This window comes from Primulina eburnea, chromosome 18 (genome assembly GCF_022965805.1).
Source record: "Primulina eburnea isolate SZY01 chromosome 18, ASM2296580v1, whole genome shotgun sequence".
NCBI classification, from domain to species: domain Eukaryota; kingdom Viridiplantae; phylum Streptophyta; class Magnoliopsida; order Lamiales; family Gesneriaceae; genus Primulina; species Primulina eburnea.
Window position 1 is genome coordinate 2,394,724 of NC_133118.1, and position 15,345 is coordinate 2,410,068.

A 15,345-nucleotide genomic window follows, 5' to 3' on the forward strand; every position below is an offset into this window, starting at 1 on the left:
CGATATTCACAATAAAAATTACAAGTAGAGAATTAACGATCGTCGAATCAACCATAAGATGTTAGATTAATTCCCCTGCAAGTGTCACTAAATTATTGTAAATGTCCAGTACTGTAATAATTTGATTAATTTTAGACTAGGTCTTTTGTGAGACGGTCTTACGAATCTTTATATGTGAGACAGATCAACTCTACCGATATTCACAATAAAAAAATAATACTCTTAGCATAAAAATTAATATTTTTTCATGAATACGATCTGTGAGACCGTCTCACACAAGTTTTTACTTTAATTCTATTTTTAAACCTTTTTGGTTTTTGTGTTTTTTATTTTTTTTAAAAAAAGCATTTTAAAACCCTTTTTTTTATATTGTAATAATGTGTAAATACATAATATATTTTATTTTATTTTTTTCGTTTCAGCCATCAAATCTGAAAAAGCCCATTCATTGTTGGCCCAATCCGACTTCGATAAAAGCCCATATATGGCGCCATAGCGGGGTTTATCCCATAAAACAGAAAACTTCGCCGACGTACGCCGCCGCCTCCGCAGACGGGTGAAGATGTCGAGGAGCCTGGTGCAGCCGATAGGCCAGAAGAGGCTCACGAACGTAGCGGTCGTCCGCCTCAGGAAACACGGCAATCGTTTTGAGATCGCTTGCTATAAGAATAAAGCCCTGTCTTGGCGCTCTGGCGTGTATGTGTCCATATGTGTGTTCGTATAATTATGTACCGCAAACGTTTTTATCATGAATTTTACTACTAATTTGAAGAAATTATTATATTTTGGTGATGAGTTTGGGATTGATCATGTATTTGTGCTGGAATTGTCGTTTTAAAAAAAAACATTTCTGACCTGGTGTATCCTTGAGAATTGGGCTGGATGGTGAAATGAATCGATTTAGTGTACATTGGGGGTAAAATTTCACATTTCAGAAATTGCCATCCCAACAGGATACATGATTGTTTGAGCTGCTACTATTGTGGACTATAATTTTTTTTTCACTGAGTTTATGTAGTAAAAAATGCTTGTTTATTGATATTTTTTTATAGACCTTGTTTCATTAGGTTTCGTTGAGATTTTGAAGTGTGGTCTTAATATTGGTAATGTATTTCGCAGAGAGAAAGATGTTGATGAGGTGTTGCAATCCCATACAGTCTATTCCAATGTTTCAAAGGGTGTTCTTTCTAAGACAAAAGATCTAACTGCTGCATTTGGTACAGATGATCAGACCAAAATATGTTTGGAGGTGAGTCAATTATAACCTTTTGTTTTCACCTGGACTCTTTCTTGTTTTGTCTTGCTGAATCTGCGCAGTGTTCTAAGCTCAGTAATGTGTTTTGGTGGTACTACTAATGGATGTTCTAACCCGATCAGTTTGCATGTCATTTATCTTTTGTTCTGACCTCGGGTTGGTTGGGTGTGGATGGTCTTTGGGTTTTGGCTACTTCTGCAACGGCTTAAAGATTGCATGCTATTATTTCTGCTTTACGTTAATCTCTATCAGTTTCCTATGTAAATGCACTTGAATTTGGCTGCTGCATGAACTATTTCTCCTCATAACGTGATTGGGATTTTGATTGGATTCGTTGAAAATGGGTATACTTTACTTCTGCAGATTTTGGAGAAAGGAGAGTTACAAGTTGCAGGAAAGGAGAGGGATTCAAAATTATCAAGTCAATTTAGGGATATTGCTACTTTAGTAATGCAGAAGACTTTTAATCCCGAAACTCGACGACCTTATACTATAAGCATGATTGAGCGGCTCATGCATGAAATACATTTTGCTGTTGATCCAAACAGTAGCTCAAAGAAACAGGTTTGTTACATTTGAATTATTTCTCCTACTATTGGTCATATATTGTGTAATTTTTCGTTAAATTAGCATCTCCTGGCTCACAAATTTTTTGAGATACTTGAATTGAGCATATTGTTATTGGCTTGCCAATTTCTCAATTACCTCCACCCGCTCTTTTATAATGATATGTGAGAACCATTTTTATTCTTGAATTGAGCATATTGTTTAGCATCTCTTGAGATACTTGAATTGAGCATATTGTTTACTGGCCTGCCAATTTCTCAATTACCTCCAGCTTCTCTCGTATAATGATATTTGAGAACCATTTGCATACCCTTTTTGCTTACTTTAATATTCAGTTATCATTCTTTCTTACTTACCTTAGTTATGTCTTAATGGTTTTGTATTATTTACGATTGCCGTGGTTTAACTCTCACTAACAAAGGTTTGAACAATTACAGGCTTTAGAAGTCATTCGAGACCTTCAGAAACACTTTCCCATAAAACGATCTCCAATGAGACTCCGATTAACTGTGCCTGAACAGAATGTATCCAGTCTCTTGGAAAAGATCAATGGTTGGAATGCCACGGTTGTTTCAAGAGATGAATCTGGAAGTCAGCTCTCTGTTGTAAGTCAGATCTTTAGTTACTCAGTTTCTATGATAGCTTTAAGCCTGTAATGTACCCTCAAATTTCACACTTAATAAAGTTGTTCTCTTTTTATAAAATGAAGTGGTATTTACTTCCGGGTACATCAACCTATAAAAAAGACTCGGCTTTCAAAGCCACGACTGTTAAATGATTACATTCTATGGCACTAATGTTGTCTTTTTTGGCTATAAAATTTTCGTCATTGCTTTTTAGCATTACACTTGAAAATTGGTGGTTACTGTTTCGATTCATGAGATATAGTTTAGACACTTTCTAAATGTTTTCCATTGGATTCAAATTGTGAGATAGATTTGTGAATTGGAACCAAGTCTTTTTCGTGACTGCGATGCCTTAATGAGGAATCTACAAGGAAGACTGGACATTCTTGCCGTCAATGTTCACCTAGATACCGATACCTCGGTTGATCAGTTCGATGATCTTGAAGAGGAATCATCAAGCACGCAGAAGGATTCTGCTGGGCCGGTTGTTCAGCTGAGTGAGAAGCTGCAGAAGCAAACTCTCTCTGCGAAAGATGGGAAGTCCGAGGGAGAGGGAAAACAACAAAGATGCAGCACGTGCAACACGCTCTTGGGTAGTGCCGAAGAGTACAGGGAACACTTCAAAAGTGACTGGCACAAACACAACCTAAGGCGAAAAACTAGGCAACTTCCCCCCTTGACTGCTGAAGAATGCATGGATGATTTGGAACTTGGTGATTCAAAAGCTGATTTAAAGGATTACTCGTTTTGAGGAGTGGAGGGATTCAATCTTTTTGATAGTTTATTTTTATTTTGTATGTTTACCCTTTTTATAATATATGATATTATATTCACGAATCATGATGATAATGTATGTTCTGAATTATTCTCCTCTTTTATATATGACACTTCTTATTGTGTGTGCGATGTAAGATTTTATTTGATATAAAGTATCAAATTGTTTTTGAATTGATATATGTGTAGATAAATGCTCTCGTTTTTTTAAAATACTCACACTATCTCAAATATATAGTCTTAGTTTTGTTTGAGTTTTCGTCTATATTAAGAAAATAATTGAAAAAACAAAGTTTTGAAACAAATTTACTATTTTTTATTCAATTAATTTTAAAAACAGTATCATTTTCTAAAACTTAGTTAATAAGAGTATGTTAGTAAAATTAAAAAAAATGTTATCATCTCGGTCTCAATTATATTGATGTCTTTATTTTTCCACACAGATTAAGAAAATTTTTGGAGAAACAATTAACATACAAACTTCTTATTTTATTTTTATTTAATTTATTAAAAAATGATTTTAAGCTTTTCAAGACTTGGTAAAATAGTATAAAAAATACTGTTAAATATGATGTAAGCTTTATATTTTTGAAACAAACAAAAAAGAATAATAAAAGTCGAATGCAATGTAAGAACTGTGTTTGAAGGAAAAACTTGATGAAAATATATTTGGAGTAGGCACTTTAAAATAAGCTGATAATCTTTGATTTTTTATTTTGTGAAATGTAAAATTGGTTTCCTAAAACTCAATAGGGTTACTGAGAAATGAGAATAATAAATATGCAACAAGCAATTTTTCAAAACAAATAAGAGTGAGTCTCATGTGAGACCGTCTCACGGACGGGTCAACCCTACCGATATTCACAATAAAAAGTAATACTGTTAACATAAAAAGTAATATTTTTTCATGTATGACCCAAATAAGAGATCCGTCTCACAAATAAGACCCGTGAGACCGTCTCACACAAGTTTTTGCCAACAAATAAATACCAATAGTGTGTGGCAAGGATTTTAGCAGATTCTATCTGTTCGTTTGAAACAGAAAATGTGACAAGAGTGTAAAAACTATCTACAAGAGCAAAATTGTTTCGAGATAAAAACTTGTGTGAGACGATCTCACGAGTCGTATTTCGTGAGACGGATATCTTATTTTGGTCATTTATGAAAAAATATTACTTTTTATGCTAAGAGTATTACCAACTTTTTTTCCTCCCTATCTATGACATTGACTCAACTTTGATCATCTCATATCTCAATCTTCTGTATGTCTTTTATAAGTAGCCCCAGAGCCGAAATCCTAAATCCGTCCCTCAAACAACCGTCGCCAAATTTCAAGAACTCCGAACATAAATTACCTAGATCTAGCTCTTGAATTTCCTCTGCCCATGATTTGATTTCTTCCTCTTCCAAGTTTTAAGGTTACATACAGCAGGGGAATATAATATAAAAGGAACTGTAAAGAATTTTGCAAGCCTCCTTATCCAGTTATCATTGTTAGACTTCCCAAAAAGTTGTACAAGTTATTGTATTCTTCTACAATTTTCATGCAAGAAAAACCAAAACGATCAACCTTTATTAATTTTTGCCCAAAATATCCTTGATTAACAAAAAACAACCATTTAATTTATAGATAAATTACAAATAGTAATAAAATTAATTTTAGATTAGCATATATTATATTCTTATATTGAAAATAATAAATAACTTTGATTAATATTGAATTTAGATCGATGAAATAGGCAAAAATTTATGTAAAACGATCTCACGGGTCGTATTTTGTGAGACAGATATTTTATTTGAGTTATCCATGAAAAAATATTATTTTTTATGATAAGAGTATTACTTTTTATTGTAAATATCAGTAGAGTTGACTCATTTCACAGATAAAGATTCGTGAAACCGTCTCACAAGAGACTGCTTTTTGAAATAAGCGATTTAATGTTAAAAAAAATTTGAAAAAAAAAATTTCAAATGAAATATATATTAGATATATTTGAAATCCACAACAAATATCGTCGAAACTACTTAACTTTTTTTTTCTAGCAAAAAAATTATTAGCATTATATAAAATAGATTTGACATATCTCTATATTCTATCTATCTAAACAAATCAAAAAATTTAAAATTCATCATTTCAGATCTATCAATTCAAGTAGATATGGCATTTATTTATCAATTATAAGTAATATGGCATTTATTTATTTTCTACTCATCAGAAAAAAAAATTTATTTGTATAATTAGACATACAACCATATATCTAGCTATATAAATAACAAGATTAAGAAATTGAAGTAAATTTATCTATTATAGTTGATCATTAATAATTTATTCATCAAGAAAATTATGGGGAAAACAGTGTCAAAACTTGACGAATTCGATATTTTTGTATGCAAATTTACATAAGAAATTTGAAAGAAAAAAAAAATCAAGAAAATCGATAAAGGGAATTTCATGAAAAAATCGAACCTCAAACATCGAAAACGAAGTGGCACGTACATTCTAAAATTGGAACTTTCTCTAAAGTTTAACTGTCTTCATGCTATACACGCCTAATGACGGCTTAAACAGCTCGAACACGATTCTAAAACCGACGACTTCGACTTTAAAATAAAAATCCAATTTCATACGGTTCCAATTCCATTTAGTTACAACTAAAATATCAATTATTTCTTCCTCAGACACCACCAACAAAAACAACACATACAGTTCACAAGGTAATCAAAAAATTTTAAGAACCATGTGGAAAGGTATTCAGTTCACTAACAAGAGATGAATTAAAGAAATCAAATGACAGTAAACTCATTTCTGCTCAATTCTGGAAACAACTTCCATAAACTCACCTTTCAAGGCAATCCAAACTATACATACTCACATATTCTAGAAAATTTAAGCGGGGAAGAGGGAGCCAGTGGGAGAGGTTGGCACACAAAACATGTTACAAATTCATAATGAAACAAAGAGCGTTAAAAGCGAATTACCATTAGCCATCTCTTTGGTTGTATCCCACTTTAACAATGAGTGCAGAGAGGGAGAAGAGCTGTCACCAATCAGTCAAATTCAAGTTAGAACAAATTCAGGAACATTAGGATAACATAAGTAAGAGACGCTAAGCTTTGTGTTTTTGTTTCTCTGGAATCGGCACTGCAGGAAGGGGATGAAAGCCAGTAAACTGTTTATCCTTTTCGGTTATGCACTCCAGATTCACCAACCCGATGAAAGGAAACGAGAATTTATGCTGCCAGACAGCTTATCCTTTGAGGGGCGACAAGAATAGCACAAGACTTCTCAGGGAGATCCCTTCTAATCAAATTGAAGGTTATTAAAACCATTAGCAGTCCCAAGACCACCAAGCAGTTGGTTCCCCAAATCTTGTTGGTGATGCTGACTCATGCTCTGTTGACGTGTCATCCCCATGCCCACTCTCCCGTTCATGGACAAAGAGTTGTTTCCCAGCACTGCTCGAATCCCGTTGGCCATGGCAGATTGGCCAAGTCCGTTGCTGATGTTTCCAAATCCTAAACCACCTACATTTGGGTTACAGTTGGCCACTCCATTTCCTACCAAAACGTTGCTGCCATTCAGACCAGTATTGTTGGTATTTAACATTCCATTAACATTTTTCACATCACTACCCATCGTCCCCATGCCCATCATACTACCCCCACCGAACTGAGAGGACATCCTCATGTCATTTATAATTTTCTGGACTGAGCATTGCGATTCATTAGCACCCGCATTACCAGAAGCAGCAGGTTGTTGCATCGGAATATTTGATGAATTAATCGAGTTCACATGGGTGCCTGATAGACTAGCTTGTGAAGTTTGCTGAGGATTGTTTGACGAGTATGGTGTGGAGGATTGGAAAGTAGTGAGTTGCGGAAGTGGAATGTTGCTTGTAGAACCCGGAGATGGCATCTGGATACTGTTACTTCCATAGAGGCTGTTTGCACTAGGCATGGGGTTTTGTTGTCTAGAGTTCATTGAGTTTTGATGAAGAAGCCCAACCATGGTACTAGCAGAGGAAGTTACTGGCTCAGAATTCAGAGGGTTACTAACACTTGGTATACAATTGCTAGCAGCAGTTGCTGTCTGTTGCTGCTGCTGTGGGTGACCCTCTTGTTGTGGAGGCTGACCTTGAAACCCAGGAGAAGGATTTGTCCTCCGAGGAAACTTGCTCAAAATCTCTGCAAAAAAGAAATAGTTAATAAATTAATGAAAGGCACAAATGGTAAGACAATAAATTGCCGATTGTTTTAAGAATTGGGAGATATACGTGGATGACCACACGGAATTCCATTATCGTCATAAAATACCAACTAGATGAAAACAAACAAACAGCAAAAACGCTGTTAATGCAATACCAATGACATCCTTAAACATAACATGAGCCAAAAGAGGATCAAAGGTAGAAAAAAACAGTAGATCAGCAACCATATATACAATCAGACATGCTAAATAGCACAGCTAAAAATGAATCTCATCACTTTCATCTCGCTATAAACACAATAGCTGACGGTCTCGCAGGTGCCCATGAAGAGATAAAATGGAACAAATGACAAACTTGTTTTCGATACTAAAATTATTCTCTTGTCAACAAGGTGATGCAAAGTTATCAAAAGCATTTGTTCATGCAATCCATAGAGCTTTAGAGTCCTCTTCACCTTGCCTTCGGTATGGAACAACAAATGCGAAAGAATCAAGAGAGACTTCAGGCTTACCCATAGGACCAGTGCCAGTTTCCCGACTATAGTCAATCAGATCTTTCATACTATTCACTACTTCTGATATCTGCCATGGTAACAATAAACATACAAGGGAAATTAGCGTCCACTAACTAAAGCAACTAATGGCATTTGGTATGCTAACAGAGAAATATTAATCAAAAGCCTCCACAAATACAAACATTAGACTTGTAGTCTTAGTTACTCATGATCATTGGTACAAAACATGATAATAAATCAAGAATCTGCCTCGGATAATTAATTTCTGGTTGCGACATGAGTAAACATCCAGCCCAATTTTACTTCCAGCAACTTATTCATGCAAATCCAGTATTCAAAAGCATATTTTTTGCTCAAAATTTAAACAGACCAAAAGGACTTTTTGTCTTAACTCCACATCTTCCACTCCGCCAGTAGCCTATTCCATCAAATTGAGTCGAAATCTATGTCGACACAAAATAAAATTCCTAAACGCAAAGTACTGAAGTAGAAAGACTACAGATTCAGTGAGTGTTCCATCTCTCAAAATTCCAAGATCATTACCTGTAAGCATCGCACATATCTTTTTGTATATCCCAAATCATTTACCAGTGGAACTTCCAAGGCCTTTGCCATCTGACGAGCTGAAGCAACAAGCCTGAACAATGAAAAACTGCAGGTTAGCGATCACAAGAACGTTAATTAGCATGCCCCTTGAAAAAGGCAGTAAATCCTCCCCGTGGCATTAAGCCCAGAATAGGAAAAATGCACTAAAACAACAATTTCACTGGCATCCACATTTTCTTTACATGCACAGAGAAAGGCTAGTGCAGCTCCAAGAGATAATGAGACATGGAAAGTACTAGTAAAAATAAATTGGCTAAGTGCATCAAAAATTAACACATGGAGTTGAATGCTAACTTGTCATTAAAATAATTTTTCAGATGTCTCGCTTTGTTAATCTCTTTGTAGAGAAAAATGGAAGATTATCAAATAACGATACAGATTTAACATGATGCATATCTACTTTAAGATTGAGAGGCTTCTTGTGCAGAATTTCATAGCCATGACTAAACTGAAACACAAATAAACGGAGGGATTCCTTTTTGTTGAAATATTTGCGTTCATTTCTGTTATTTGCTAAAGACATAACTTCATACTGTTATTGCTAACTTTTCCATCTATTGCAAAACCACACCCAAGCACATATTTCCTTCTTTGCCACATTCCCTCAACTAAAATGATGATAAATTTTGATTTTAATGTATATTGGCATTTGGCAGTGGAAATTCTGTATCCAATCACATCATAATCATTGTCAAAGTGCATTCCCGCTAGTTGCGGGGTCGGCTAAATGGATATTACTTTTCCAAGATCTATGTTATCCTCCTTAACCACCTCTATCCAAGTTCTGTATCCAATCACAGCAAAAAAAAATTCAGATAATGTTTTGGGCCTCCGGCAAGCACAAATCTTCACGAAGTTAACATAAAATTCATGACCCAAATGAGAAACATCACAATAATGAGGTAAAAACGAACAGTTCCTGACAGTCGGCAATACAAGAAGAAATTTGCCATCCAAAATTTTTAACAAGCGTGGAGTGTGGAGATAGAGATCTGGAAGATAAACACCACAAAAGGTTATGCAAATTACAAACCACCTAGCCAACAGTCGATTGGTATAGAGCAGGAATAATGCGCATCAATAGTAACTTAGACTCACATGTTACAGTTATTTTGTAGCTCAGACAGAGCCATTGAATGATGTATAGAACATGAATCATGCACATAACTAGTAACTTAGACTCACATGTTGCAGTTATTTTGCAGCTCAGAAACAGAGCCACAGGATGATGTATTCTGGGCAGCAGCCTGGTATTTTTGGGCAGCAGCACCAAGTTGGCTAACCTGCAGGGAGGATCATTGAAGCAAGATATGTAAAAGATCAAAATATTTATGCCAGCTCATGATACTCCACTTCACTCAACCAAAAGAATTACAAAGGTAAATCTGAGGCTTGATTGAGCTCTTAACCTGAGGAATCATCAATCTTCTAGGAATTAGCTCTTCATGGCGCCGAGCACAGAATTCCCAGGAGCATATCTGAATGGGTAAAAGAACACAACATTAAACAACTTCATAAGTCAAGACCTGAAAAAAAAGAAAACTGCTAGTCAATAGGGTAACCTTGAGGTCAGAGGTGAAAACTATTCGAAGCTGGCCATCACGAACAACACGAAGTTGCTCAAAGACACTCTCTTGTATTGCTTTTGCATAGTCCAGAACAATTTGCCCAGATGAATTCTGATATTCTCGAGGCATGTCAACATAGAGTAGTTCTTCTAAAGTACCACTTTCATATTTTATTTTGAACAGCCTAGGCAAAACTTCAGCAGTTGCCTCTGACATGCATAAAAACTATGGTCAGACGGAGACAAAGACATTCCTCACCTAGCCTTCTATTTATTCAACTCTTCCTTCCACGAACACTTCTGGGGGTGACATGCATAAAACTACCCTTAGATGCTAAAGTAGCTTGTTACATACATATTTAGTTTCCTCTCTTCCTTGATTCTTTTTTACTTTACGTATAAATACACATGTTGCAGTTGGTGTTTGACATTGTGATGTGGATGTTCCAAAAAGTACATCAAAGCAAGCGCCTATCAACTCATGATAACCTTAAAAAGAACTTAGCACCAGAAAAGTTACCGACAAAGAGTGAAATCATCGTTAAAACGTACCAAATCCTCGCCCAGGCTTGCGATTGCAAATTTCACAGTGCCAAACATCCTACACATATTAACATGGCGACATCAAATAATTAATTATTGAGCATGAAAACTGGTATGAACTCCAAAAGGTACAAAATAAGCCCAACATAGATTTACTATTGTGTTCATGCGCAAAGCAAAGCTTCTGACTTTAAAAAAATGGTTAAATAGGACCGAAGAGTAATCTTCAAAGTTCTTCAAAGTACAATAACGGAAAAAACTAGAGAAGTCGGTGCATAATTTCATTCGTAATCCAACAGACCTGAGGGAAAACTCCAGTGGTCTGGCGGCCACTTCCATACATCGAAACACACCATTTTTTCTTGGCATTTGGTGCAAAATATTCAGTGACAAATTTCCTCCAAAATTCTATATTGTTGTCCTACAAAATAATAATAATGATAATAAGAATAATTATACAACATCCAATTATTACCACCCTGAGGTATCTACGAACAAATGGCTTCCACCAATCTTGTACATGAAAACTAAGCAACTGATTGGATAATGGCATCTTACTTCAGGTCTATGTTGTTGCTGATACATATAATGTGTCAGTCTTCGGGCACACATTCCTGGCTCATAAACAGATTTAATAGGAGACCTAAGAGGTAAATTCTGAGGTTGAAACTGTGCTTGAAGTGGGGATCTTTGTTGAGGCATAGCCTTCAAGAGTTGCTGATGTTGAAGTTGCATAAGCCTCTGTTGTTGCAACATCTGAGCCGCTGCTGCAGCCTGAGAGGACTGCCTTGACAGAAGGAGCTGCTGCTGCTGTAAAAACAAAGATGGATCTAGCTGCTGGGGTTCCATTTTGACTGGAGCCAAGCTTCTTGTATTTTGCAGTTGTTGTGGCTCCAATTTTACCATAGCAAGATTCTGCAGAGGTTGAAGCTGCTGCGGTGCTTGGTCGTTAGCCACCTGCGGTTCTATCTTAACAGGTCCAATACCAGGAGCTCCAATTGCTTGAAATTGCTGTTGAGGGTTGCCGGGGACAGAGAACTGGTGTTGATTCTGTTGGAAATTCTGCGATTCAAGTTGTAGCTGGTCTGTCAACATCTGACTGCCGGAAGAGTTGGGAAATTGCTGTGGCCCTTGAACTTGACCGGATGTTGTGATAGACGAAGATGAGGAAGGCGGATTAAAACCCATCCCATTTCCAACACTAGAGAGAGGATCTGATTCCGCCCCACTTTCCATAATCCCCCGCTGAAGCCCTGAAGTTGGAATCCCGTTTCCAAATGACTGGTGAAGCAAAGCTGAAACATTCCCTAGCATGTTCATGCCATTGAACTGATTGCGGGATGACACCAAAGATGGAGATGCGTTCTGTGAAGGCATTCCACCCAAAAACCCAGAATTCGGCTGAACTTGCTGCGCCCCACCAAGCGGAGACGGAGACCCTTGTGGCACCATTATTTGAAAAATCAACACACTCCCAATCGATTGCTATAAATCACCCCGACAACACAAAATTGAGAAGAACCCAGTTAGACCCTGACACAAAAATTCTCAAGACAAAAGGTGTGAACCTCGTCTGAAAATGAAGGGGTTCCAATAGAAAAATTCAAAGTCAAAAGGAAGTAAACTTTTGACACAGGGGATCGGAACTACGACTGCGCTTCCTTAAAAAAACACGTAGGCGATCGGAAGTGTTTCGTTGTCTCTCTGGTCTTCCATGAGAGTGGTACCTTTACCTTTTCCTTCTCTCTGGTTCTTCTCTTCCATGAGAGTTACGCTTTCAGTTCTCTCATTTTCGTTTCTATTTGAGTTGAGCTTATCTATTTCTCTGATTTTTTCTGATTTTGTGTTGAGTTCTTTGGTTTTGGTGGTGGGTTTGCTTGTTGTCTTGGTCTAGTGGGCAAATTAGTGACCTCTCGATTTGACAAGACCACATGTTAGAATCCCTCTTCAAAAAAAAAAAACCAATCTTTAGCTCATGTTGAGTTTTTATCATTTTGAATATTAGAGTATGTGTTTATCGAGTCAATTTATATGTTAAATTTTGTTGGTTTGATTGATTTTTATGTAAAAATAATCTTTTTTTAATAATATTTTACGATTTTATCTGATTATGACATTTACTTTATCTATATATTTATACAAACTGCATAGATAAAATTCTTGAATTTGGCAAAAACTTGTGTGAGACGGTCTCACGGGTCGTATTTTGTGAGACGGATCTTTATTTGGATAATCCATGAAAAATTATTACTTTTTATGCTAAGAGTATTATTTTTTATTGTGAATATGGGTAAGATTGATCCGTCTCACAGATTGTGATCTGTGAGACGGTCTCACATGAGACCTACTTCTTGAAAATATAATAGGTATCATGAGATATGTCTGTCAATGTAAGATCATGAAACTGATTAGAAAATATAACATTTAGTTTAAACAGGTTCTTAGTAGAATCAGTCGTCTAAAATTAGAATAAATGCCGATTGAGTTTGATACTAGCATCTGTGATGTAAACTACATGTTTCATTGTTAAGGACATGAAGATGTCCATTCATACGGATGAGTTATCATTTGATGATTCATTGAATAAATCTCTCTCGCACTATCCAAGTGGTTATCATTTATTGAGTGGAATAGTTTGGGTTGTACACCATTAGTCCTTTGAGCCGGGACAATGTAGAGGATTTACGTATTAGCATGAACTTTGACTAGTTTACCGATTCCATTGAGGGTCATCAAGTGGCGAGGTTGGATGTAGTTTCGAAATACGCAGTTGTAAATGCGTTGTAGTCGGGGATTCACCTTTGTCTACTGATGAAAATATCCTATGTGATCTGATAATTTAATAGTGCAATAAATCTCTGGCCAGAATAAGATATGTAATTTTGGAAACGTGTTTCCTCAGTTGCACATATCTTAAATCTTTACGATTTGACGATTCATGATTAAATTATGCTTACAAATTTATGCTAGCTTATTTTGAATAAAAGTATGATTTTAATAGATGTGCTTGTATATATATTATTTGTTACTCGTGTATAGAACTTGCTGAGTCATTAGACTCACTAGGTTTGAATGTTGCAGGTGAGGACGAGATTGAGGAAGGCGCTGACGCTTGAGTGGATCGAGTCCCCCGATACACTCCCGAGAGACATTTATTTTCCGTATTAGCTTGATAATGAAAGTTTTGAAATGAAAATTTTGTTAATGATTTATTGGGGATTTTATGCTTTATTTTGATGTTAGTTGATCTTGTTAAATGTCGATGTAGGATTGTTAGTTAATTAACGAGTTAGAGATTTTTATACACTTTTAGTTTTTAGATGTTAAATTATTTTTGGATGTTGGAATGTTAAGTCATTTTAAATATGAATTTCGAATTTTATGTTTTAAAAAAAATTAGTAGGATTTTAAAGTTAAAAAAATAGTGGATGTTTCATGGTCTGTGCTTTTGAAATGCCCATAGAACTTTAACGGCTTTTCTCCACTAGTATATTAGATACGTGTGACTTGGTTAATAGATCTTTGAAGCTTGTATCGTTAGACTACGTCTCACGACTTCAATAAAGATATAGAAATCAAATATTGAGAAAATACTCAATTTATTAATTTTTTTAGCAACTCTTCCCTCTTTGATATACTTTTTCATCGTTTTCATCTTCAATCTCTTTATTTCTTCGTGTTCACCACCTCTTTACTATACATATATACTTTTTCTTCATTTTTTTTATTATTTCCTTCTTCTCCCAAGAGTATTTTTTTTCATTTGACAAACGTTAAAGGGGTTTATTCTCTCACATCCAGGCATGAATTAGTGGACTTGCTTAAGCTTTTGGTAATTGACATGAGACTAAGAAAAATATACGAATGGGGCTATTGCATGTCTTGGCACACACCATTCGATTTTTCAATTGTATCAAAATGAGACACCAGAGATTAATATATTGGTAGGCTCGAAAGACTCAAACGATCCAAAAATCGCCTAGATCATCCAAAGTCACACAATATTCATATTTCGCCTTGAAGAGTACTGTTAAACCAAGTTCTAGATTACTTCTCCTTCACAAATCAACTTGTACAAACCGACCATGTGCATCAGTATAATGATATGTCTATTTTAAAACAAATAACAGAACACACATCTTTTTTGTTAGGTTCAGAGTGCTTCAAATGATATATTTTAAGAATGTAACATGCCCAAAGAAACTCAATGAATGCCTATATCATTTCTCTGCTTATAACATTTATTTCAATATCAGATAGCAATCACAAAAAATCTCAAACTTGTGTCCCCTATTTAGTAATACCTAGCGTGCAATAGATGTTCTCTCCTTATCAGGTGTATCAATAGTCATGGCAAAAGTGCATAAATGATTGTGAAATGTTAAAAATTGTACACATTCACCATGACTCAATCATTTTGGTAAAAAAAAAAAATCATTGGCCCACTGTTCTTCTTCCACACACTTGACCATGCTAGACACTGAATAAATATTTGTTGTTGCACAAACTAGACTTACTATTCCATGAATTCAAATATCATGAAATAAATAATACATCCCAAACTTATAACATGCATTATCCTCAATGTAAGAAAAATGTTTAAAAGTGGGACGATTCATAATTGTGGCGACGAGCGTCAATACTCGTTGCTATCATCATCATTTTCCATGGGCTGAGGTGTTCAG

General features: G+C 35.6%; 2 protein-coding genes across 2 annotated transcripts; one reads left to right on the forward strand and one right to left on the reverse strand.

Moving 5' to 3' along the window:
* Positions 1-442: 442 nt before the first annotated feature.
* Positions 443-3,400, forward strand: LOC140819955 (uncharacterized). Its single transcript, XM_073180236.1, has 5 exons — positions 443-696; positions 1,120-1,249; positions 1,619-1,819; positions 2,260-2,427; positions 2,759-3,400. Exons 1-5 carry the CDS (start codon positions 563-565, stop codon positions 3,197-3,199), a joined length of 1,074 nt encoding a protein of 357 aa, XP_073036337.1. The 5' UTR covers positions 443-562; the 3' UTR covers positions 3,200-3,400.
* Positions 3,401-5,978: 2,578 nt separating this feature from the next.
* Positions 5,979-12,575, reverse strand: LOC140820326 (transcriptional corepressor SEUSS). Its single transcript, XM_073180673.1, has 9 exons — positions 11,219-12,575; positions 10,962-11,081; positions 10,670-10,718; positions 10,113-10,327; positions 9,960-10,028; positions 9,736-9,833; positions 8,488-8,581; positions 7,942-8,011; positions 5,979-7,407 (listed from the first exon to the last, which is right to left on the reverse strand). Exons 1-9 carry the CDS (start codon positions 12,110-12,112, stop codon positions 6,524-6,526), a joined length of 2,493 nt encoding a protein of 830 aa, XP_073036774.1. The 5' UTR covers positions 12,113-12,575; the 3' UTR covers positions 5,979-6,523.
* Between the last annotated feature and the right edge of the window lie 2,770 nt (positions 12,576-15,345).